The sequence below is a fragment of the Cnephaeus nilssonii genome (assembly GCF_951640355.1).
Source record: "Cnephaeus nilssonii genome assembly, chromosome: 13".
In the NCBI taxonomy this organism is placed as follows: domain Eukaryota; kingdom Metazoa; phylum Chordata; class Mammalia; order Chiroptera; family Vespertilionidae; genus Cnephaeus; species Cnephaeus nilssonii.
Window position 1 is genome coordinate 9,007,471 of NC_137084.1, and position 27,270 is coordinate 9,034,740.

The following is a 27,270-nucleotide window of genomic DNA, read 5'->3' on the forward strand; positions in this document are numbered from 1 at the left end:
TCTTCCATTCATGGCCTGGTCAGGGACGAGTGCGGGAGGCAACCAATTGATGTGCCTCTCTCACATCTATGTTTCTCTCTCTCTCTCCCCCCCAGACCCTTCCACTCTCTCTCTCTAAAAAAAAAAATCAATGGAAAATATCCTTAGGTGACAATTAACAACAATAATAAAGGTTAAAAAAAAAAAAAAGTAAGTACTAGAAATTTACACAAACATAGCTTTAGTCCTATTTTTGTCCTGTAGGAAATAGACAAATTTGGTTTGCTGGGACCATGGCATTGGGCTGGGCAGGACACTGCTTTGCCTTAAGTTTATTGGTCTTCCTGGACTTGCTGATCTGAACAAACAACTACAACAACGTCAGAAAAACCAAAGAAATGGGATCAGGATGCCATATTGTAGGAAGTGAAAGCAGGACAGATATGTACATTCATCAAATATTTCTGGTTCAGTTGACTTCCTACTGGGTATCTGATTAGGATAGCATCTCTCAGTTTGATGGGGTCGTGTGACTCTTCCTGGCCATTGAGGTGTGCGTACACAGGAGGCAAGTCTATCTGTCTGGAGTAGTATATGACATTCCAGATATTCCTGAGTTCTTTTTCCTTATGACATAGTAATCAGCAACACTTGCGATATGGTATCTCCATCATTCTGAATGTACTAAGTGACCACTATGAGCAGAATCCTCTGCTGAACCAGGATGGATATGTAGCACTTGTTTTAAGCCATTGGTAAACCTCTGTAAAGAATGAGACAGTAGCCCAGTCTGATGTGGCTCAGTGGTTGAGCACTGACCCAGGAACCAGGAGGTTACCGGTTCGACTCCTGGTCAAGGGCACATGCCTAGATTGTGGGCTAGATTCTTAGTAGGGGCTGTACAGGAAGCAGCCTATCAATGATTCTCTCTCATCATTGATGTTTGTCTCTCTCTCCCTCTCCAAAGTCAATAATAATAAAAAATATATAATATATACAGACAGTATTTTAGGTATTGCACATCATAGTGTCTCTGTCACAACTACTCAACTCTGCTCTCCTGTGGCACGAACACAGTGGTAATCCTATATAATAGAAGCCTAATATGCCAAGTGTCCAGTCCTCTGTTCAACCAATCAAAGTATAATATGCTAATGATATGCTGAGGCCGCTCATCCGCTCGCTATGATGTGCACTGACTACTAGGGGGCAGACAGTCGACTGGTTGACCAATTGCTATGATGTGCACTGACCACCAGGGGGTAGACGCTCCGACTGGTAGGTTAGCTTGCTGCTGGGATCCGGCTGATTGGGACCGAGCGAGATGGGCTGGACACACCCTGGAGTCCCTCCCCTCCCTGGTTGGCCAACCTCCCACATCCCTCCCTGGCCCCGATCCTGCACTGGTGGGGTCCCTCGGCCTGGCCTGTGCCTTCTTGCAATCCGGGACCCCTCGGGGTTTGTCGGAGAGCCGTTTTTGGCCCAATCCTGCAGGCCAGGCCAAGGGACCCCACTGGTGCACAAATTTGTGCACTGGACCTCTAGTATGTACATAAATTCATATGGCTGTGTCCCCCAAAAAATTATTTACACAAAATGGAGGGTTCACTTGGCCCAGGGACTATAGTTTGCAAATTCCTGTTTTAAGTCACAGAGTTTTCAAGATTGTTACTGCAGTACAACTTAATCTATCTTGATACACTGGGCTGTGAGATGGACCCTCCAAATGAGATTCTTGGTTATGTGTGTTAGCTATCCTGCTCCCTCTCAACAATCTACTTTCCTTTTTCTTGAAAAGCCCAATCTAGCTGACCATGAAACTTTATGCTTTATAACTGCTACTGCATCGTAATGTGCCAAGTAAAGGCAGGTCTTTTTTTAAAAAAATTAAATTTTATTGATCTTTTACAGAGAGGAAGGGAGAGGGAAAGAGAGTTAGAAACATCGATGAGAGAGAAACATCTATTAGCTGCCTCCTGCACACTCCCTACTGGGGATGTGCCCACAACCAAGGTACATGCTTTTGACTGGAATCGAACCTGGGACCCTGGAGTCCGCAGGCCAACGCTCTATCCACTGAGCCAAACCGGTTAGGGCGAGGCAGGTCTTTCTTGACTTGAATCAATAGAGGTCTCCAAGTCCATGGTTCTTATATATTAGCATGCATCAGAGGCACCTGGCGGGCTTATTAACAAAGATTGCTGGGTTCCACCCCCAAGATTTTAATTCTGTAGGTCTGGGGGGAAAGCTGCCTGCTAGAGCATTTCATGTCTGATCTGAAAGATACTGGTCAAGTTCTAAGGAATAAAGAAGTGGTTCTCCCCGCCCACTCCAAAACAAAAAACAACAACCACACACCGAACTTTAGTGTGCGTATAAATCAGCTGGGGATCTTGTTAAGATGCAGATTCTGTAAGTCTGGGGTGGGTGGGGCCTGAGATTTTGATAGTGATAGTGGTCAGCATGAGTACAGTAAAAGCTGCAAGGAGCTAAACCTGATCTTTCCTAGCCTCTAGGCTTGCAGACAGTTCAGGTGCTTACATCTTGAATAATCTTAGGTCAACTTTGACTTCTCTCACACTTAACATACAACTTGTTAGCAAACCCTATCCTTTCTACAGTCACAATGTATAAAGCATCCAACGACCTGTCACCACCTTTTCTGTAACAGGACATCGACCACCACTATCTCTGGGCTATATTGTTTTCAACAGCCTCCCAATTGGACTCCCAGCTCTGGCTCTACCCTGCCTCTCACCTCTAATATACACGCTAAATTCGTTATATTGCAGCAAGAGGATTTCTTTAAAACACGGGTTGATCATGTTACTCGATTAAAACTATGCATGCAGTGACCCCCCATTTCACTCGGCAAAAGCTGAAGTCCTTACAGTGGCCTATCAGGCTTTCCAAGACTGGCCTTCTTTCATATCTTGACCTCATCTCCTACTCTTGTTGTAGCCACTGTTGCCTCCTTGCTGTTCCTTCAACCCACCAAACACACACTGGTATCAGACCTGGCAGTTGGTGTTCCCTCTGCCCGGAAAATTCTTCCTTCAAGATAACTGCTTGGCCTTCCCCACTTCCTTCAGTGTTAGCTCATGTGTCACTCTACGGTAAGGCTATTCCTAACCACCCTGTTTATTTTTTCTACCACTTCACTATCTCACATGTATTTACTTATCTTCTCCCCACGTGGAATGTAAGCTCCACGAAGATATTTTTGTTTGGTTCCCAATCCCTAGCAGTGAAGCCTTCTTAACACATAGTTGTGTGACAACACAGATTTGAATGAATGGATAACAGACTTTGCAGCTAACTGAAATATCTTGAGGCTACAGGCTTGCAGTGGTTTCTCTAGCTCCCTCAGCATATACTGTTGCCAGCCAGGTATTACTCATTTCAGTCTCCAAAGAACAATGAGTTTGGTAGAATCCTGTTTAAATCTTTTTTTTTTTCATGGAATTTTTCATTTACTGTTGTCCCACATTACGTTGCTTCATTTCCCACTGTTTATATTCCTTTTAATACATTTCCTTCCAGCACTAGGCTTAGTTTCTGTTCACTGTCCTCAACCACACCCACCCTGCTCCTGGATTAATTACAAGACTGTAGTAATTCTCTTGGAGGGAAAAAAAATTGTTTATTTCATTAAACATGCTCTTAAAAGTTTCTGGTTCATCTAAAACAAGGGAAAAGGTCTACATCGCAATACTCAGACCTACTGGATAAATGTCATCTTAAGGCAGCTGACAATTATTTTGAATGAGTCTGGAGTTTTAAGACTTTTAAAAAGCCACCCATGTTGCTCATTTCCAACGCGTTCTAGAAAATTCCTAGGTTACTGGGTGACTTTTGTAGGGAAAGTTGTGTTTTCTCAAGACCTTTTTGGATGTGGGAGTTTGCTGGTTCTGCATACATAAGGAATTCTAGGAGCTGGGATTGCACCACCCACCCCACGCACCCCTCAGTCGCAGAAACCTTTGCCACGCCACGCCACGCCACGCCACGCCACCCCACCCCCACCAAATAAGGGATTTACACTCGACCGTAGCCTGCCGCAGATCCAGCTGCTTGACACCTATTGTCCCCGTTTGGACGTCAAGCGATTTCGCCTGAAGGACCCCAGCTTCGATTTCGTTCAAAACTCCAGGCCCCGCTCCAGGAGCCTCCCGGGGCCGTCCGGACCGGCCGCTTTCCTGAGCCGGCACTCGGGCAGGGCTGGGAGGCGGCCCGGGAGGGCGGGGGAGGGAGCTTCCCCACAGGCGTTCGCGCTGGGCAGCCGGAGCAGCCGCGAAGGACCCCGCCCGCCGCCTCCCCCGCCCCCTCAGCCCCAGAGGGCTGGCTGGCTAAGTCCCGCCCGCTCCCGGCTCTCCGCCTCTCTAGCAGCGGCGCTTGGTGGAGCGGGGACAGGGCGAAGCGGCCTGCGCCCTCGGAGCGCACGACACAGCCCGGAACGCACCGCAACCCTTGCCCCCTCGGGATCTCCAGCGGCCTCCGCGCGCGCACGGTGAGCGCCACCCCGGACCGAGGCGCAGAAGGGGAAGAGGGCTGTTGCCCCGAGTGCGCTATCCCTCCGGACCCGCTAGACCTTCGCCCGGAGCTTGGTCCTCAAGTCTCCTCCCCATCCCTTCCCCCCGGCCATTGCCAGTGCCCTTCTCCACCCTTCTCAGCCTCCTAGCCCCAGCTCTCTCCCCTCCCTTCCTCGGAAGGCGACAGTGCCTGCAGCCCTCCCCCGGGGAGACCGTTGCACCGGCCGTTGGCCCCGCCCCCAGCGCGAGCCCGGGTGCCCCGGGGCGGGTAGGCTGAGCCGACGGCCCGCGCGGGGCGGGGCGGGGGCGGCGCGAGGCCGGGCCGGGCGCCCCGCAGGCGGGTCGCGCGCGCGCCGGCCGTCCCTTCCTGCCCTCGCGGCGCGCGCCGCCGCCCCGCCCCCACCGCTCGCGCAGGCTCCCGCCCGCTGCGCGTTTTGTCCCGCGTCTCGCCCCGTCCGCCGCCTGACTCGCCGCTCTGTCCTTCCTCCCGCTTTTTCTTCTCTCCCCGTACGGTCTAAAGATGCCCTCGGCCACCAGCCACAGCGGAAGCGGCAGCAAGTCGTCCGGACCGCCACCCCCGTCGGGGTCCTCCGGGAGTGAGGCTGCAGCGGGGGCCGGGGCCGCCGCACCGGCTTCTCAGCACCCCGCAACCGGCACCGGCGCCGTCCAGACCGAGGCCATGAAACAGATTCTCGGGGTGATCGACAAGAAACTTCGGAACCTGGAGAAGAAAAAGGTGCCAAGAGTTGGCGGGGGAGGGAGGGTTTGATGCTACGTCCTTCCCTCTTTCCGTCCCCGGCGTTTCCCCTCCACTTCCCCCTCCACTTCCCCCTCCCCCCCTTCCCCACGCTCCCGGTTCACAGTCAATGGGAGCTTCGTGCCCAGAAAACGGGCTGGTAGGGGAGGTGCTTGTCACCTGACCCGTGGGCTCCGGGTGACTGCCCCCCTGCTGCGGGCCAGGCCTTGGGGCCTTGGAGCCTTTGGGAGTGGAAAGTGTCAGGGTGGGGATCTGCCCTGCCGCCAGATTTAACTATGTGATGCCCTTTCCCCGGATTCTTTGGGTAGGGCCCGCGGGGAGAAGCGAGATCCCGGTTTGGGGGCTCGGGACTCAGCAGACTCCTCGTGGAGTCGGGGCGGCCTGCGTCCTCCAGTCGGGGCTTGTCCGCTCCGTTACTGTGTACTTGAGGCCTGTTCAGTGCCGCCTCCCCCGTGGGAGAGCGTGTATTTAGGATCTTGAACTAGAATTGCTTTTCATCGAACCCCTTGGGAGTGGGTCTTCCGTCTGCTCCCCCGCCCCCATCTGATGGGCTCCCCTACGCTTCCTTCTTTGTTTCAATTGTCTAGGGGCCCCCTGAGCCTCCCGCTCCGCTGGGTCCCGAGAACGTGGTCCGGAGCGGCGTTTTGTCCCCCGGGGACCCTGAAGAGGGGCGGGAGGGAGACTGCACCGCTTGGGACTCGTTGGGGGGTGGGTCTGGGTATCGAGGGGATCGTTAGGTCTCTGGGCACATGGAGAGCGCGGCTAACATGGCGGCGGCTGCGGGGAGAGGGAAGCGCTTTGCTGGAGCTGCATTGTGAGCACAAAGCGAAAGCAGAGGGGGAGGGAGAGACCGGGCAGCCGCCCGGCTGGCCTCGGCCGACCCCCTCCAAAAACAACAACAAAAACCAGAGCCACTCCTACGATATTTTGGATTCAATATTTAGTCATTCTAGATCACACCATGAGGTTCATCTTCAAGCCAGCCTTTTGTTTTATGCTTTCAGCCCAGGACAGTGTATCAACTGTTTCAGAGGGACACACGTGTGTGTCTGTGTGTACAGAGAGGGAAGGTTTAGGCAGAGGGAATGTAATTCAACCTTCGTACGATTGGAGGTGAGAAGGGAGAAACAAATACAGTACAAAAAATGGGGTAATTACACCAGTGACTGTTTTGCAAACTTTTGTCTTTTACCTTAAAAAGAAAAATAATAACTTTCATTTGATAACTTCTGCTTGACTGTCTCTAGTAAAACACTGATTATAACGTTGAATTTTGAGGAAGTCATTTAAAAATGTTTATTTTGCTAGCCACCTAATAGTGTTACTTAAGATGACGAGGTAGTAACTCGGGCTAAAATTTGGGCTGTGGGAAATAACTTGAAAGAAACTGGTGATATGTAGGTCTTATTTTAATGGCTCATTTAGTGATTCATTTTACTTTTTTGAGTTTTAAAACTATTTTTAGATTTGATACTTCTGTTTCTGTATTGGGAATTTTACTTGGATTTCTTGGACATTTTCAATTGAGAGATGCTCTCTAATTATGGATTTCTATCTTTTTTCCTGACCCTTTGTTTTGTTAAACAAGTGTGGTTTATTATAAATGATTGAAATAATAGATTTATGAATAGCAATAAGGTAACAAAAGTACTTTAATTGTAAACTAGCTACATTCAAATAGGTAATAGAATAACCATAGCCAAGGCCAGTATTGGTCTGAGTCTATCATCTGATTTAGTTTTTGGTATTCTATTTGAAGTTGAGAATTAGGTATCTTTTAAAAACCCCTTAAAGCAATAAATAATTTTGTTAATCTGGTTGATGCTTGAATGTTTCATTTTCAGAATTCTAGGAAATCTTGTTTTCTTTTAGGAATCAAAAGATAAATATTAATGATGTAATATTTTAAGTATAGATGTTTATATTTTAATGACTAAAAAAATAATTCTTCCAAAGTGTTAATATAAAAATATAAAGGTGCAGATAAACAGCTAGCTTAATTGTGAAGTGACTGTTAGAGACTAGTGTTCAAGTGTATTGGAAAAAAATAGAAATCTAGTTTATAAGCCTTAGGAGTGCCTGAACCATGACAGGTCACTCCTGCATAGGTTGATATTACTATATGCTGTACATTGCCCACCTCTCCCCCTCCTGCCTAATTACAGAGGGAAAAGTAATGTAAATATTACACAGATATAGACTATGCTAGTAAGTACTGAAAAATTCCCTTGAATGGGGATTTAACAAAGTATACAAAGTAACAAATGTATTTCATATCTTTTTTTTTTTTCCGGTCTTAAGTGTTTTGGGTGCTAGATAGCTGAAAGGTCAAATTACAGTTAAGTGAGGCTTTTTGATAACTCACAGACTTTGAACTACCTATTTGTTAAATTGGCAGTATTGATGTGACTTAATTACTATTAAAACTTGAAGTTTTACTTTTGAGAAACTCAAGACTTTTTTATATCTAGATGATTTGGTGTATGAAAGGACTGAAAATGATTCATTTTTGTAATAGGGAGTGAGCATTCCTAATACACCTAAAGTAGGATTTACTATACAAATTGGTTTTGAACTTGTTTAGAAACTCTTAGGGGATAAAGTAAGATACTATGTATAACTGGATTTCTTTTTACTTCAGTCTACTTAGCAACTGATACTTGAGCTGTATTTGTCTTCTGGACAAAAGGACTTTTTCCATGGGTTCTAAAATCAAATATCCTGACAAGAATGACTACCAGATATGTAGTATCACTTACATTAAGACATAATTGCAATTTTTATTTCACTTTACTTAAAAAAGAAAGTTATTTGTTAATTTTCTAGTAAGCCCAGTCATTAGAGGAAACCCAAGCATCTGTTCAGTGAGAACGCAAACTTAACATTGATGAAGTACCATCCTATTAATTGTAATGCAACTAAATGGCCTGGTAGTTTTTGAAATTTGGGCTTATAATAAAAATTACATGAGTGTTTAGCAGAGAGAAGAAATGCAGCTATAAATTAATCTAGTGTAAAACTCCATTTACAAATCATTTAACTGATTAAAGTATAAATAATAATGAATTTTGAGTGATTGCCTAGTTTTGATCAGTTTATTGGTATAAAATTGGGCCCTAGGCTGTGCAAATTGATTTTTTTATATAACTTTGATTTTTATTATATTTTTATTGATTTCAGAGAGGAAGGGAGAAGAGATAGAAACATCCATGATGAGAGAGAATCCTTGATCGGCTGCCTCCTGCATGCCCCCTACTGGGAATCGAGCCTGCAACCAGGGCATGTGCCCTTGACTGGAATCGAACCTGGGACTCTTTTCGGTCCTCAGGCCGAGGCTCTATCCACTGAGCCAAACCAGCTAAGGTTGCAAGATGATACTTTGAAATCAAGTCTTAATTTTAACTGGAGACACCTCATTTATATGGTGAGATGTAATCAGATTTGATGCAGAATAAAGGGTGTTTTAATAGATAATATTTACAATTGTTATACACTTTGTAAACATAAATGGATTAACATACATTAGTGACTTTGGTAGATGAAAGATTAACCAGTGTTCTCTTGCAAAACAGCCTGAAATCTTTGTAACCAATATGTGACCAGATGTGTTAGCTAAAGTGTGCTGATTTTCATACCACTCCCTAAAGTCTCCTTGATCTTTATATCTTTGCAGTTAAATAATAATCAGAAAAAGGATGCTTTTGTTGTCAGGATAACATTTCTTACCAGAAAGGATAACATTTCTTAACAGCATTGCAGTGTAGCTCTACTTAGAATTTTCAGTGCAGCTGTCGCACAGTTTTTTTTAAGTATTTGAAATAAAAACATTAACCATTTTGTAGGTAAATCTTTTTTTGGGCTAACATGAAGTTTTTCTTCATTCTGATGTGTTCTTCATTGATTGCATAAACTATTCCTCTGCAATGCAGAGGACAAGATTACTTGGTTTTGCATTTACCTTGTCACAGGAAAAAAAAGGCATTTACAATGCTTAATTTGTTCCTCTCTGCCTGCCTGTGTGTGCTGTTTGTGTGCCATAGGGAAGTATTTAAATTTGAATTTGAAAAGATGTGAATTCCCTCATGTGATAATAGGGGTACCTTTTTCTGGCATCAGGGTAGAATCCTAAATATTACAACGAGAATGGATTGTTTTAACCTAGCCACATTATTTTACTGTAGGGTAATTCCTATGTGGCAAATATTTGTATAAAAATACATTTTGTGTGACTTAGATTAAGCATACAATTTGTCATAATTTTATGTAACTTCTTAAATTACAGTTAGAATTCAATAAAGATTAGTAGTGTTTCATCTTTTAAAAAATTAGTTAATACTTGTGAAAGGTTAAACTAAAACAAATGGCCATTATTTTATTACTATACTGTTATAGAGTTTAAGACATTTTTAAAAATATATTTTATTGATTTTTTTTACAGAGAGGAAGGGAGAGGGATAGAGAGTTAGAAACATCCATGAGAGAGAAACATTGATCAGCTGCCTCCTGCACACCTCTTACTGGGGATGTGCCTGCAACCAAGGTACATGCCCTTGACCAGAATCGAACCTGGGACCCTTCAGTCCGCAAGCTGATGCTCTATCCACTGAGCCAAATCGGTCAGGGCAGAATTTAAGACTTTTTTTAAGCGCTTAAAGCCATCTTACAATTTAATCCAATTAATTTTCAGGAGAGGAAATTGAGATACTCAGGTGAAATGACCTGGCTTGGAATGGGTGAATCTTAAGGTGTTGTTTTTTTTTAATATCTTTTTATTGATTTCAGAGAGGAAGGGAGAGAGATAGAAACATAATTGATGAGAGAGAACCATGGATCAGCCGCCTCCTGTACGCCCCCTAGTGGGGATCGAACCCGGGACCCTTCAGTCCGCAGGCGGATGCTCTATCCACTGAGCCCAACCAGCCAGGGCTTAAGGTGTCTTGTAATGTTTTATGGGGGTAATTAGAATTTGTAATGCTCTGCACTGTAAGTGTAATTTCTTTAAGTTTAAGCTGATCATGTAGAACCAAGTAAAGTAAAGCCTTTTACTTCAAATCCTTCAATTTTATAATTCTTTGGTTTTGAAAGCTGAAAGTAAAAGAAAAAGCTTCTCATTTCTTCATTGTTAGACCTTTATTAACATCTCATTGTTAAATTAGTGTTTGTAGGCTGTCCAGATAATGGGGTCCTCAGACTAGCAGTAAAGATAACGTCCTGTATTGTTGGGACATTGTGTAATGAAATGAACTTTTAAGTTGAACTCTGAAGTTTCTCTTTATGCATAGGTAAGCCCCAAATGTACATTTGCCAGTCTCTACTCAAGCTTGGTATGTTGTAGAGCAGAAAATTTGGGAAAAGCCTTACCAGTAAAAAGAAGTAGGAGGTATGTCAACTTTCCTATCTTAATTCTTATATCCCAAGCTTCTGGATAATTTTTAGTAAATGGTTCCTTTTTTTTTGGAGTGAATGAATAGTATGTATGTTGTAGAGAAGAATGCGAGGAGTAGCTGAAGAGTTTAGCTCAAGTTGGAATTGTAAATTGCTTGGCTTCTGCATATTTCTTTATTTTTAACACTAGCTATACCAGTGTTTTTGGTGGATAGAATATAAGTGTAAAAACATAGATGAGGCCAGCCCACAGGGCTCAGTGGTTGAGCCTTGACCTATGAACCAGGGCATATTCTTGGGCTGCAGGCTTGTTCCCCAGTAGGGGACAAGTGGGAGGCAGCTATCAGTGATGCTCTCATTGATGTTTCTGTCTCTCCCTCGCCCTCTCTGAAATCAATAAAAATATATTTAAAAAGAAACAGATGAAAGAGACTTTATTGGGCAGAATTCAGAATTTCATATTTCCGGAGAAAAGGGGCAGGTGTACTTCTTGACCATGCTCAGCTAAATTAGTCTGTTTCCTTTAACTTCCTGTGCTACCTATAGTCTGTATACTTCTTTGACATTTTTATATTGTCTTATGTTCTTCAAAATAGGTAAAGGCAGAGACTATTAATAGCAGTGTGTCACATGGCATATGCTAAATATTTGCTAGTTTGATGAAATCATCACGTAGAAATATTTGTAGCTTCACCAGCAAAACCCTGTTAAAATGGATTAATTCATGAGGGGGGAAATGCTTTTTGTATTGAGGTATTTATTGTTGTAGTTTCTCTATCCCCCTTTCCTCATGCCCCCCCATCTTCACTCTTAAATCTTTATTGTTGAACTTGTATGTGTGTGTTTTTTTAATATGTTTTATTGATTTCAGAGAGGAAGTGAGAAGGAAAGAGATAGAAACATCAATGATGAGAGAATCATTGATCAGCTGCTTCCTGCAAGCCCCCTACTGGGGTTTAAGCCCCCAACTCGGGCATATTGCCCTTGACCGGAATTGAACCGAGACCCTTCAGTTCGCAGGCCAACGCTATTATCCACTGAGCCAAACCGGCTAGGGCCGTGGTCGGCAAACTGCGGCTCGCGAGCCACATGTGGCTCTTTGGCCCCTTGAGTGTGGCTCTTCCACAAGATACCACGGCCTGGGCGAGTCTATTTTGAAGAATTAGCGTTAGAAGAAGTTTAAGTTTAAAAAATTTGGCTCTCAAAAGAAATTTCAATTGTATTGTTGATATTTGGCTCTGTTGACTAATGAGTTTGCTGACCAATGAGCTAGGGCAACTTGTGTTTTTTTAATTAAAACAGCATTTTTTCCTGAAGGATTTTTTTTTTTTAAGTGAGTAGAGTTAATGAGTAGGCAAGCAGAGCACACTTATTTTAAAATTTAGGTAGTGTGCCTGGCCTGTGTGGCTGAGCATTAACCAGAAGGTCATGGTTCCATTCCCAGTCAGGGTACAAGCCCGGGTTATGAGTTTGTTCCCTCAGTGGGGTCATGCAGGAGGCAGCCGATCAAAGATTCTCTCTCATCATCGATGTTTATATCTCCCTTCCTTTCTGAAATCAATATATATATATATATATATATATATATATATATATATATATATTTAAAAATATAGGTAGTGTAAGCAAGATTTGTGAATAATCTTAGGAAGGAGGAAATTGCCAATTCTTAGTATCTGAACAATTAGAAATTATTAGAAATTTCATTGCTTGCCCCATAATGCTGTTATCCACACAGAAATAACTGAAATATACTTGATTCATTGGGAAAAAACCTTTTGGTATTAATTTTAAATAAATTGCAGTTCACACATTTTTATATTGAGTAAATCATTTGGTTGTACTGACTTATTCTAATGAGTAGCTGGATTAAAGCAACTAATTAAAAAGATTATATAACCCTTAAGATTATATAACCCTTAAGATGATAAACAATTATTTGTTTTTCAAATGCACAAGCTTTAGACTTTACACACACACACACACACCACACATTCTATACTAGTGGCCCGGTGCACGGATTTGTCACTTTGAAAGGAAATTTAATTAGAAGAAATATTTTAATATCGCTGTTCACCCTTTCTCTATAATAGAAGTGTCAGAGGTGAAAGAAAATGAGTAAAAATTATATGAAAATCCTACATAATAAAATGGTAATATGTAAATTACCATCACTCCGCTACGCCCCCGATTGGGCCAGCAGGAGGCGCAGGGGGCGGGACTCAGGGTGGCCGGGGTAGCTGATTGGGCCAGCAGGACGCTGAGCTCAATCACTGGCGCCGCGAGCTCAGCGTCTGTGCCATGGCTGCGCCGGAGGCTTTTGGAAGGCCTGGTGCACCGGCGGACAGCCGGCCAGCTCCCCCGCGACCAAAAGCCAAAGCGGGGGAGCTGGCCGGCTGTCTGCTCCGGCACAAGGCCTTTCGAAAGCCTCCGCCGCGCAGGAGGCTTTTGGAAGGCCTGGTGCACCGGCGGACAGCCAGCCCGCTGGTGCACCAGGTGCATGATTAAATCATGCACTGGGCCTCTAGTAATATATAAGTTGATTAATAAATAATATAACAACAACAAAGACATATTAAAAACAAAAACATGATATAAAAACACTGATAAAAATAATGACTGATAAATTGATTAAGCTTATTCTAATATCTCCTTGTATACCACATTAAGAGTAAAAACACTTTCAGAGTGCTTGACTAATTTCCCTTGTGATGAAATATTTACAACTTTAACGTCACATGCCCTTTGAATTTGAGAGAAAGGAACATATAACTGACCATGTCCAAAAACGGGTTCAGGTAAGAATATTCTTACTCTGTCTGGAGTTTGTCCTTGTGATTTACTAATAGTCTTCGCAAATGCTGGCATTGCGGGAAACTCTTCGGATTTAAATGGGAGGCCAGTGTCAGATGCCAATAGTTGGTCTTCAGACATGTTCTGTTGATGATGATCTTTCTGCTTCAGAATGTCAACAAAAACAACCAAATTCACAATCGACAATGACAGATCAAGACAATGACAGATGTGTGGTTGGCGCCAGTGAGAGCTTTATATGTATTGTGCATGCACAAGTCAACATTTATTTTTAAGTTGCTAGTGTGCGTTATATGTACTGGCTGGCCAGCCAGTCAGTCACTTAGCCATATATATATATATATATATATCACTTAGCCATATATATATATATATATATATATATATATATATATATACATACATATACACACACACACACACACACACACACACACACACTAGAGGCCTGGTGCACAGCATTCGGTGGCGGCGGGGCGGCGGCGGTGGTGGGGGGGAGTGGGCCTAAGCCAGCAGTTGGACATCCCCCGAACGGTCCTTAGTGCTGCTGCAGAGGCAGGAGAGGCTCCCGCCACCGCTGCTGTGCTCCCAGCTGTGAGCCTGGCTTCTGGCTGAGCGACACTCCCCCTGTGGGAGGGCACTGACCACCAGGGGGCACCTCCTGCATTGAGCATCTGCCCCCTGGTGGTCAGTGCGTGTCATAGCGACCAGTCTTTTTGCCGTTCAGTTGATTTGCATATTAGCCTTTTATTATATAGGATAGATATTCTCACTTGAGGATATTTTTCCCATTAATTTTTTTTCTTTTTTAAGAGAGAGTGGAAGGGAAGGGGAGAGGGAAAGATCAGTGTGAGAGACATAGTGACCCTTTTAGTCTATGGCCCCGATGCTCTAAACTACTGAGCCAAACCAGCCAGGGTATGCTTTAGACTTTTTAAATATAATTCAGAGTAGATGATGCTGAGACTCTTTAACACTGAACTTTTTGTTTTCCTGCTAGGGTCAGCTGCTTCCATTCATTCACACTTAACTGCATAATTATAGCCATGGACAAGGAATAAGGGTTTTTACAGAATTGTTTTATATCATTTTTTCCTTTTTAGTTGGGCAAAAAAGTCTTGTCAGATTAAACTCCTTGTTACTTACCAGCTTGAAAAATTATCTTACTGTTGGACCTTAGGTAGCTTCTAACTTAGCATCCTTTTACTGTTTTTAGTGTTCAGAAATCCTGCTATCTGGATAAGTAGGTGTTTATTCAGCTTCTGCATTAATCAGTTTTCTAGGGCGTGTGGAATCCTCATTTCTCAAAGTCAATTTTGGACACATTCTTTTTTTTTTTTAAGTTCAAGGAGAGGAAGGAAGGGAGAGAGATAGAAACATCAGTGATGAGAATCATCCATTGGCTGCCTCCTGCACAACCCCTAATGAGGGTAGAGCCCGAAACCCAGGCATTTGCCTTGCCCGGGAATCCAACCGTGACCTTCTGGTTCATGGGTCGACCTGCTGAGCTGTACAAGTTCTTAATGTTTGAGGTATACCACCACTGTTTAATATATATACTTTGTTTGCTGGAACAACTTAGAATTCTGCTACATGGTAAGACTTCAGCATTTGAAGATAGCTGGTATGGATCTACTATGGATTGTACTATATGCTCTCTACGGTTCTTTTAAAAATTGAGGAAACATTTGTTTCCTGACTTCTAATGAATTTTACTAGCAACTAATTTAAAAAAAAATATATTTTATTGATTTTTTACAGATAGGAAGGGAGAGGGAGAGGGATAGAGAGAAACATTGACGAGAGAAATATTGATTCAGCTGCCTCCTGCACACTCCCTATGGGGGATGTTCCTGCAACCAAGGTACATGCCCTTGACCGGAATCGAACCTGGGGCCCTTCAGTCCACAGGCCGACGCTCTATCCACTGAGCCAAACCAGTTAGGGCAGCAACTAATTTGTAATTGAATTGGTGGAGAGTGGACAGGAGGCAGAGCCAGCTGCCTACCAATATGTGGACAAAGTCAAAACTAATGTTTCTAGGTGAAGAACAGGGAGTGTAAGAAGTGGGGACTTGAAACAGTCTCCAGAAAGGCCATTGAATGTTATGGAAAGTTGAAAGGGAAAGAAATATTTATCTTTTGTGTTTGTATTTCTTTCTACATGTTCTTTCAGTACTGTAGAAGTGATTTATTTGAAGACAAAATTTAAAGTGTAGCTAGGTGCTCTTGCTACTTTTGTTATTTTAGACTTCATTTTTAAGTATCTTTTGTATCCCAATTTGGAGATTTTCTCCTTAATTGAGAATAGGATTTACATATTTTCATGGATAGCCACATTTTCAGAGTTGTCTCTTCCTAATCTTGTTATGACGATTTACAGTTGTCTAGTTGAAATTTTTTTGGTCTCTCATCTCTGCTATTTCTTTTTATTTGTCAACTATTATAAGTAATGAAGAAACGATAGATTGGGACTGGGCAGCACTTGTTGGGGTAATTATTTCTTAGTACCACATGACTATATAGTGTTTTGACGTTTACTGGGTATAGTCACATCTCTTATCAGATGGTTCCCCGCTTCAGAGTCTCTGGGTAATCTGGGAAATGACCTGATCTTTGTCTTGCTCACATGTAGTGGTATAAATGAATTTTTAATACACTCTGGATACTCAGTAGTTGAAAAAGGAACCCTAAGTTGAATTTTAAAATAGACTCTAAGAGAGCAGGTTTTGGTTATCAGTATTATGGTAGGCTTTCTGATGAAGTTATCTTTTTATGCTAGGAAAACAGCCCTTCTCCAGAAAAAAATGCTTAATATATATTTTAGGTGGATGTTATGAGTAGTTAACCAATTGGTCTAATGCCAACTACTGGGGTTCGAGTCCACAACCCAGGCATGTGCCCCAACTGGGAATTGAACTGTGACTTCCTGGTTCATGGGTTGACAGTCAACCATAGAGCCACACTGGGTTTTAAATTATGAACTGCCCTGGCCGATTTGACTCAGTGCTTAGAGCATTGGCCCATGCATTGGCTTCATTCCTAGTCAAGGGCACGTACCTGGGTTGCAGGTTCGATCCCAGGCCCCAGTTGGGGCGCATGCGGGAGGCAACCAATCTCTCACATCATGTATCTCTCTCACATCGATGTTCCTTCCTCCATCCCTCTCTAAGAAAATCAATGGGAAAAGTATCCTTGGGTGAGGATTGACAAAATAAATAAAAAAGTAAATTATCATGAAAAACTAAAAACATGTTACAGTAACATAAAATCACAATAAGTTGATGTATGAGCTTTAATAAAATCACAGATCTTTATTTTGGCTGCACAGAGGTCTTTTTACATACTTTTCTAATTGATGGTATTCCATGAAGATTTACATCGAACCTTGAGTTTCACATAGTAACTGCTTTTCATTTCCTTTTTAACCTTGTTCCCAGTTACTGCTGTGTGAGAGATTACTTTAAAACTTAACATCATTATATCATGCATCTGGATTCTGCCTTTCAGGGATTCAGACACAGTGGGGTTGGTATCTTCTCCATGATGGCTGGGTTCTCAACTGGGTAACTAAGGCTTGTTTACTCACATGTCTGATGCCTGCCCTAGGATGACTCTTAACACTAGCATTGTTGACCAGATTCTTACACAAGACCTCTCTTGGTGGCTTGGCTTCTTCATAGCATGGCAACCTCAGGGTTATTGAACTTATATAATGGCTTGGGCTCCAAACATGAGTGTTTTTAGTGACCAGCAAAGAAACACTGCTTTTATGACTCAAGTCTTGGAAGTCATACGGGATCACTTTTACTGTACTGTGTTGTTTGAAGCCCACTCAATACACTGGCAGGAGAATTGGACTAGTTCTTAATGGGAGGTGCCAAAGTCACATTGTAGAAAAGTACGGACAGTCCTCGTGGTTACGTCGCCATCTCCCATTTATTTATAAAAAAAAAAAAGTTCCTTCATTTCGACATACGTACTTATGTGCTTTATGTTTTTTATTCTTTATTTGTCATTAGTAAAGGTTAGGAATTGTTATCTTTCTTTTAAATTTTTTTCACTGTTTCACTTCATTACTGCTGTGTATATGCTCCATGTGAGTGACTTAGGTGCCTATGTAGGTGGGTTCCGACTTACGGCGAAAATCGTGTTACGTCGCACTGTAGGAACCGATCTCAGACGTAACACGAGGACCTACTGTATGTGGGGCTGCAGATATGGTAGCCATCTTTGGAAAATGTCATCTGCCATAGACCTCTGATTTGGATGAATATTAATGTTATTGTGTAGAAAATTGCAGCGCTCCCCCTGTGGAAGCGCACAGACCACCAGGGGGCAGCTCTTGCGTTGAGCATCTGCCCCTGGTGGTTAGTGAGCATCATAGGGATGGGTCAATTTGCATATTACCCTTTTATTATATAGGATTATATGTTCATTGCAGAATATCTGAGTGTACAAAACAAAGGAAAAGGAAAGTAGTTCTACTTAAAATTCTATCATTCAGGTATCATTCTTAACATTTAAAGAAACTTCATATTTGTTTTTATATGTATACTAGAGGCCTGGTGCACAAATTCATGCATGAGTAGGGTCCCTTAGGGTGGCCCCAGCTTGTGCCCCCAGCCTCGCAGCCCCACAGCCCTGCCTGGCACCCTGCCTTAGCCTGGCACCGCCCCCTTACCTGCTCCACCATCCTGCCTGTGGGGCGACTGATCGGGGCCGGGACCCCCGCCCAGCTTCCTCAGAGCCTGGGAGCAGGGTGGCAACCCTGCCCCCTCCTGCTGCCGCTGGTTGCTGTCTGCGGGGCTATCGGGCCCCCGCTCACACCTGCCTTGTCCTGGCACCGCCTGCTCACTTGCTCCACCATCCTGCCGCGGTCCGTCCCGCTCTCGTGGGGGCCCATTGGGGCCGGCAGCGCCTCTACTGCTTCCTGCTGCCAGCGCTGCATCGCCGATGCCTGCCATGTTCCGTGCCGCACCCTGGTGGTCAGTGCACGTCATAGCAAGTGGTTGAACTCCTGGTTGAACAATTTGCATATTGGGCTTTTATTATATAGGATAAGTATTTTTTTTAGGAGTTTGATTTGACATCTATTTTGATTGGCATATATGTTTCAACTTCTTAAGACATTTATATATATACTTACAGGTCTGATGCACGAAATTCGTGCAAGGGGCATGGCCCTCGCAGTCCTGGCTTTGTCTGGAAGGTTGTAAGGTCGTTCGGCCGTCCAGTCTAATTAGCACATTACACTTTTATTATTCTAGAAAAGGCTAAGTGACTGACCAAGCCACCCACCCACCCACCTACTGACTAGCCGGTACATATGAGGTGCACTGACAATCCTATATAATAAAAGGCTAATATGCAAATCGACCAAACAGCAGAATGACCGGTCGCTATGATGCACACTGACCACCAGGGGACAGATGCTCAATGCAGGAGCTGCCCCGTGGTGGTCAGTGCGCTCCCACGGGGGGAGTCCCACTCAGCCAGAAGACCTGAGCAGCGCTAAGGATGTCTGACTGCCAGCTTATCCCCCGAGGGCTCCCAGACTGCAGGAGGGTGCAGGCCGGGCTGAGGGGTCCCCCTCCCTGGAGTGCATGAAGTTCATGCACGGGGCCTCTAGTTTAAAAATAAACATTGACTTGCCCATGCACGATGCATATAAAGCTCTTGCTGGCACCAATGATGTGTGTGTTTTTGATCTATCGATCTGTTGTTTCTGAATTTGGTTGTTTTTGTTGACATTCAACTTGAACCACATTGCGATTTATTCATCGACCCACTGCCTGACCAGCCAACTGGTACATATGATGTGCACTGGCAATTTAAAAATAAATGTTGACTTGCGCAATACATAGAAAGCTATTGCTGGCACTAATCGCATGTGTGTTTTAATTTTATAATACTATGTTATATACTATATTGACATGTAATTTTTTGCAGTAACGTAATTACCACATGAATCTTCTAATTTTTTAAAATGTGCAAGAATCTGTGCACCAGGCCACTAGTTCAATGATAAAGTTAAACTTGGGTATATAAAACTACTTTATGAGGGATATAGTGTACACTCAGTGTGTATTAATTTCTAGATTCAGCAACAATTTCCATGAAAAATGTATAATACCATAAAAAGGGAAGATAATAAATGCCAGATAACAGTAGTTTTCCTTCTCCCTAGTATTATAGCTGTGTACTTGTACTAAATTTCAGGGACTTGTCTATGGGCATATATTATATTATTCATATACTTTTAAATAGAAGAATTCTGATTATAATGTTACATCCTAAGTTGAAATTAAAAGCAAATCTTAACTAGTTTAGTTTTTTATTTCTGTAGCCTACCCTTTTAAAAAAGAAAAAATATGATTCAGGGTCAGAGGAGAGGGAATAAGTAGAAACCTAGATGAAGGGGAGAATTTTAAAAATGTTATTTAAATTATATTATTTTGAATTGTTTTTAAAGTATTTTGAGGTAGCTGAGCATATCTTTTGCACCTGGGGTTAGGCCTGTCAGATCAGTATAAAAAAACTTGATTTTTCACCTAATAAACTTGATATTATACCTGTTTATCTGAAGGCTTATTGAGTATGTGAAATAAAATAGTTCACAGAAGAATAAAATTTGAGACTTTAATCATCCTTTAATGTTTTGATTATCATCTTGGTTTTATTTACCTCCAGTAAAACTAACAAATTGTGGTAGGCTTTTTAATTTGGGGTAGAATAGTTATAGAAGTTGATAAGTGTTTCTGGTACAAAGAAAATGGATCATTAGACATAAAACCCCATATTAGCATTGTTTTTAAACTTGTTTCTGTGCCTCTAAATGCATTTTATCAGAACCTTTCTTTGTATTTTGTTACTTGGTTAATTTTATTATTGCTAAGAGTAAGAAACTACATATGTTCATCATTTATTGTGATTATTTAAAAATTTACCCCTCTTAATTTAGATTTCTTATTTTCTCTTTTCACCAATAAAACAATAACTGAATTCTTGACTAGGCTGCATTACTTGAATATCTTTCCCTTGGGATTTTTTCTAATGGTAGTACCCTGGGAAACCTCCAGAGTTTTCATCTTAGCAAAAAAAAAAATGACCAGAGGTTAATTTTCTGCTCCCACTCTCGCGTATTTAATTCATTTTTTGAGAAAATGACTAAGGAAAGCTGCTAACTAGTGTACTGCCCACAGATAAGATAACTTGAAGTATCTCATGTTTTTAAGGAAAATAGATGAGGCACATCAACAATAAGCGTACATGGGTTTATTCAGGAAAACACACAACTTTTATATTATGTGAATTCTTTTTATATCACGTAGGTAAATTCTTTGGCAGGGAGAGGGAGGGACAATAATTTTTAATATTTTATAAAATATATGATAGGCTCACTTGGTTATAAGTGGATCCTAACCAAATTGTGGCCCTAACCCATGTGGGTTGGAGGACCCATGTGCCTGGGTCATCTGATCTATACTTGTTTTTTTTTTTTTTTTTTTTTTTAGAAACCTAAAGAATGAACAATGTTGTATCATTGCCTTATGGTATAATATTTGATATCATTTAGCAGTGGCTGGGGTATTTCTATTCATTTTTAGCTCACTAACTTATGTACTAATTCAAAAGAATACATCTATAAAGTATATTTGGGGCAATATATGAGACAGACTTAGGATTATGTGGGTTTTGTTATTTTAAGCTAGTATATACTTCCAATATGGACTATAATTTTTTTTTTTTAATATAGGGCAAGCTTGATGATTACCAGGAGCGAATGAACAAAGGGGAACGGCTTAATCAAGATCAGCTGGTAAAGATGCTACATTTTATTTAAGATTATATGTCCAATATTTTTAACAAGAAAATTAATTTTGTGTTTGTGTTTCCAGTAAAGTTGTGCTTTGTCTTTATTTTAGGATGCCGTATCTAAGTACCAGGAAGTCACAAATAACTTGGAGTTTGCAAAAGAATTACAGAGGAGTTTCATGGCATTAAGTCAAGATGTAAGTAAAAGGTGGTATATGTGTATGAAATACTAAAAATACAGAAGGCAGAAAATTTTGTTATTTCTCTGTTTTTAGTCCTTGTCATTACCATTGATAAGCTCTTGAAGGTGAAAAGGTTGGATCCAATTATATCTAAGATGCTTTTCAGTTCTGTAAAGTTATCAGTGAAAGATAGATGCCTTTTAAAAGGACTGACTTTCAGAGATGACAAACGTGTAATAGTTACCTAAGGTTTTCATTGGTTTAACCCTTTGCACTTGCTTGCTTTTTTCTCGATTCCTTTATTCTAATGCTAACCGTGTCGAGTCACACTCGACATCCGAGTGCAAAAGGTTAAAAAAAAATACAAGCATGGTAGGCATTTATTTTATGTGTTCCTTCATGTTTAATGACCATCTTACAAGTCCATTAACTATCAGAAAATGGGCTTGTTTATGTAGTTGGTAACTATTCTTTCCATTAGGGATCTTAACCTTTTGCACTCGGATGTCGAGTGTGACTCGACACGGTTAGCATCGGTAGCAGCAACAATAATTTGAAATATAAAAAAATCCAAATAAATAAGTGTGTATGAAAAGAAACTCCAGTTTTTTATTCTACTGCCGTGCTTTGTAAAATCTGGGGCATTTAAAAAATTAAATCCCGAGTAGAATAAAGGAATCAAGAAAAAAGCAAGCGAGTGCAAAGGGTTAAGGAATGTGGCAGACTGATACATTGCTCTTGATCCAACAAAATGGAATGTTTTCCCCCAAACATCTTTTGATATGATAAAAGCCTTTAGGAACAGGACAAAAATGAAATACAAAGTCAAATAATGTGTTCAGAGTTGAGACCAGAAAATTAATATCTTTCTGAGTTAGTGTTTACTTATTTGGACAAAGGCTAACAGTGTTAAAATATAAAGTTGTCCCTAATTTGATGAAATGAATAAACAATTTATTATGTGATGTGACTAGAGGCCCAGTGCATGAAATTTGGGCACTTGGGTGGGGCGGGGGGGGGCTGTCCCTCAGCCCGCCTGCACCCTCTCATAGTCCAGGAGCCCTTGGGCGATGTCCAACTGCCGCCGCTGTGCTTGACAGCTGTGAGCCTGGCTTCTGGCTGGGCGGCGCTCCCCCTGTGGGAGCACACTGACCACCCAGGGGGCAGCTTCTGTGTTAAGCTGCCCCTGGTAGTCAGTGCGCGTTATAGCGACCGGTCGTTCTGCCGTTCAGTCGATTTCATATTACCCTTTTATTATATAGGATAGGATGAGAGGCAGTTCAGTACAAAGATTATAAGTTCTGATTCTGGAACCAGACTATCTGGTTTGAATACTGATCCTGCCATTTTTATTTAATAACTAGTGTCCTGGTGCACGAAATTCGTGCACATTAAAAGGGGATTAATTAGAGGAAATATTTTAATATTGCTATCTGCCCTTTTGCTATAATAGAAGTGTCAGAGATGAAAGAAAATCAGTAAAATGTATATGAAAATCTTCTTCCTGTCAGAGTCTGGGGCACACCACGGGACCCAGAGTCAAGTCTCTCCCCCCCACACCCATTCCTGAAAATCGCGCGAGACCCAGACCCAGACCCAGACCCAGACCCGGCCCCCCACCCCCCCAATTGGGCTAGATCCAGACCCGGCTGGTCCCACCCTTGTCAAGCCCCGCTGGGCGGGGGGGCATGGCCTGAGGTCCCCCGGCCCAGCACTGGGGTAGGGGGGCGGGCGCACCTTGAGGCCCCCCATCAAGCCCCACTGGGCGGGGGGCATGGCCTCAGGTCCCCTGTCAAGCCCGGCAGGCGGGGGACGCGGCCTCAGATCCCCTGGCCCGGTGCCAGGGCGGGGGGCGCAGCCTGAGGTCCCTCGTCAAGCCCTGCTGGGCAGGGGGTGTGGCCTGAGGTCCCCCGGCCTGGCGCCAAAGACGGGGGCGGGGGGTTTGCGGCCTGAGGTCCCATGTCAAGCCCCACGGGGGGCGGGCGGGGGGGTGGCGCGCAGCCTCAGGTTCCTGCTGATTGCTTGTTAAGGCTTGTTATGGGAACTCAGCCTCCACTGTGGGTGCAACCATCTTGTGTTATGGAAACACCTCCTCCGCTGTGGGTGCCACCATCTTTGTGGCGGAGTGATGGTCCATTTGCATATTCCCGCTTTATTATATAGGATATATAGGATAGGATTATTATATAGGATTGTATGACCTGGAATAGGTTACTTAATTTCTCTATTACTTGATCAGTCTGGATTTTCCAGAGAAACAGAACCAGTAGGATAAAAAGAGAAGGATGAGACAAGGGGGAGGAGAGGGGAAAGGCTATCACTCTGCTTCTGTTTTCTAATCTACAAAATGGCAATAATAATACTATCTACCTCATCAGAAGGTTGTGCTTAGAATAGTATTTGACGCATAACTAATAAATTTCATGCAAAACTAATATATTTCATGTACTTAATGTTACTTATTAAATTCGATTAAAGTTTGATGATATCTTTCAGAACTAAAGGAACTTTAATTTACATTCAAATAGGGATTTGTTCCCCTTAGCTTAGGTCAGAGCCTCAGTCTTGATGAATCATGAACTCTGCCCAATTTCTTTTTCTGATATTATACAGTTTAATAAATAATCAATTTCTGGAGCTACTATCACTGTGTGAATGAAAATACTTGTGTCCTCCTTTGCTTTTAATACTGGTGTTTTTAGCAACTTTTCACTAGGTCTTTAACTTTACTGGCCATCCTTAGGTTGTATTTGCCACAATTATTGAACACTTTTCTTGTTTGGCATTCAAGAGCTTTTTAAAACCTAGTCTAGCCTACTTGCTCTAATTTTCATATTCTTCCCTACTTGAACTTCTCATTTCATCTAATGTAACTTTCTTATGTTACTTTTTTTTTTTTTTTTTTTTGCTTCCTTGACTTCATTTTGTATTCCTCCCTGTCTTCCTATAATGTTTCTTGCTTCTGGCTACCTATAAAGACCTCTTTACTGTAAAATACTCCCCAATACGATTGAAAGCTCATCCATCTTCAGAGTAGATGGTACTTTTTCTCTTTGAAAGCTATCTTGTTCACCCTAGCTTAAGAGATCTCATCTTACTGTTCATATGTACTATTTTTTTGCCAATATCGCTAAGATACCATTTAATCTACTATCCTCTCTGCTGCCATTATAAATTTGACTTACTGCAACCTTCGTTATTCCTTCCAGGTCTCCCCTATTTCTCCCTTTATTATATGTTTTCTATGTCCTTATTTTGGTTTTCTCTGTTTCAAGTTATCCGAGTGAGTCTCAAGAAAGGGGAAGGACGTTTTTCTTTGATCCCACACTGATGCTATACATGAGAAAAGAGAAATACTAGTATTTGAGTTTGATTGATGCTCTCCCTTCATCCTCGCCAGGAAAGAAAAAGTGTAGTGGAGAGAAAACAGTGGAAAAATACATTCATATTTAGCTTTTGTCAGTCTTTTTCTGCCATTTTCTTTCTCTCTGCTAGTATTTGATTACTCATAAAAACAAGTCAGTTTTAGTTACTATTTTCAAGTGTTGGAATGCCTTTACTAGCAGGGGATTGTTTGGGTTGAGATAACAGTGGTGAGTTTATTTACGAATCAGTAATAGGTACTTAGAACTTTGGATCATTTTTCCATAGACAAGATATATATAGTTAAGATGTTTTGTTGTGGTGGTTAGGGTTCTCTTTTAATTGACTCAGGGCCTTAATTAAAAACTTTAATAATTCTTTTTATTGTGGGAAATTTCAAAACTAAAGAATATCATGAAACCCATGTACCCATATCTATCTTCTACACTTACTATTTCATGGGCAATCATATTTGATATAGTATACTCACACCTACTTCCCTACTCCCTGTTTGCTGGGTTATTATGAAGCAAATTCCAAATATATAATTTTATTGGTAACATTTCAGTAGTATAACACCTTCAGTAATATAAAAGATGTGTTCTGAATTTCTAACAACTGCTTAAAGTAGATCATGTATTAAACTCTCTTTGTAAGATGGGGTCACATTTAACTCATTGAGTTAAATAGGTATTATTTACATTGGACCTGAAATTGATTGAACTAAAAGGGTCTTTAAAACTTATTTTGATGTCTTCTGTTTATATTCCTATGCAGATTCAGAAAACAATAAAGAAAACAGCGCGACGGGAGCAGCTTATGAGAGAAGAAGCTGAACAAAAACGTTTAAAAACTGTACTTGAGCTGCAGTATGTTTTGGACAAATTGGGAGATGAAGAAGTAAGAACTGACTTGAAACAGGGTTTGAATGGCGTGCCAATACTGTCTGAAGAGGAATTGTCATTGTTGGATGAATTCTACAAGTTAGCAGACCCTGAACGGGACATGAGCTTGAGGTATAGTGGCATTTGATAGAAGCTTCTAAATGTTACTTTAAATTGACAATTGAAAGGTAATTAATTAGCTATTTATTATTATAAGGTTGAATGAGCAGTATGAACATGCCTCCATTCACCTGTGGGACTTGCTGGAAGGCAAAGAAAAATCTGTGTGTGGAACAACCTGTGAGTATCACTGACACTTTATCTTCTATAATAATAAAAGCTTAATATGCTAATTAGACCGGACAGCTGAAGACCTTCCGGACAAAGCCAGGGCTGTGAGGGTCGAGCCCCTTGCACAAATTTTGTGCATTGGGCCTCTAGGGATTTTATTACTAAGAATCTTTTAAAATTAGTTTCCTACTTAAGAGTAGTATTAATTGAAGAAATTTTAGAACTATATAAATAGAGAGGCCCAGTGCACGAATTCGTGCACCAGTGGGGTCTGTTGGCCTGGCCTCCGAGATTGGGCCGAAACCGGCTCTCTGACATCCCCTGAGGGGTCCTGGATTGCAAGAGGGCACAGACCAGGCCGAGGGACCCCGCTGGTGCAGTCAGGGCCGGGGAGGGACGCGGGAGGTTGGCCAGCCGGGGAGGGACCACGGGAGGGCTCCAGGGCATGTCCGGCCCATCTTGCTCAGTCCTGATCGGCTGGACCCCAGCAGCAAGCTAACTTACCTATCAGAGTGTCTGCCCCTTGGTGGTCAGTGCATGTCATAGCGAGCAGTTGAGTGACCTTAGCATATCATTAGCATATTACACTTTGGTTGGTTGAACGGCTGACCAGACACTTAGCATATTAGGCTTTTATTATATAGGATATCCAGTTTACTTTTTTCATTTTGTGTATTTGTGTATGTGTGCGCCTGTAAGTCAAAACACCAACAACCAACCAAAAATCTATAAAGATGGGAGCCCTAACTTAATATGGTTTTGTTTATAACTTACTCTGCTTGAGGTGGACAGATTAACACCAAATTGACTTTCCAGTTTTTGGTTATTAGTTGGGGACTAGTTTTTCCTTATAGCTGAAATTTTGTGAAAAACATTTACTGCACCTCATATGGTCATTGTCTTAGTTTGTCTTTAATTTTTCTTAGACTTTTGCTGATTTGGGGATATTCTTTTTTGTTTGTTTTAAAAAAGGTATTGATATCTAGTCCAGTTTTCTATATGTGAGCTCCTTAAACTGAAATATGCAATTATATTTTGATTTTTTTTTTAAAGGACATTTAAGTTTCACAAGTTAATTAGGAATTTTAGGTTTTTAACTACTTAGTAAATCAGGGTATAGATCCTTATGTTGACTGTTTATGAAGTTGATTTAGCCAAATAGATATTTGAACATACCAAGGTAAAACTATCCGTGTTTATATCTTGTTTTTAGCTATTGGATTGAAAAGAAATTAAATTGGATTGTAAGTTTTAATTGGCAAAACA

General features: G+C 41.9%; 1 protein-coding gene across 2 annotated transcripts in view; it reads left to right on the plus strand.

Annotated features, from left to right (window-relative positions):
- Positions 1-4,330: 4,330 nt before the first annotated feature.
- Positions 4,331-27,270, plus strand: part of CAPRIN1 (cell cycle associated protein 1) — a 40,378-nt gene continuing 17,438 nt past the window's right edge. For both annotated transcript variants that reach the window (XM_079787071.1, XM_079787072.1), the window contains exons 1-6: positions 4,331-4,489; positions 5,032-5,247; positions 21,226-21,288; positions 21,395-21,481; positions 25,607-25,845; positions 25,931-26,013. In XM_079787071.1, the coding sequence (XP_079643197.1) occupies positions 5,032-5,247; positions 21,226-21,288; positions 21,395-21,481; positions 25,607-25,845; positions 25,931-26,013 (688 nt within the window). In that variant the 5' untranslated portion in view covers positions 4,331-4,489. The remainder of the gene's footprint in view (positions 4,490-5,031; positions 5,248-21,225; positions 21,289-21,394; positions 21,482-25,606; positions 25,846-25,930; positions 26,014-27,270) is intronic.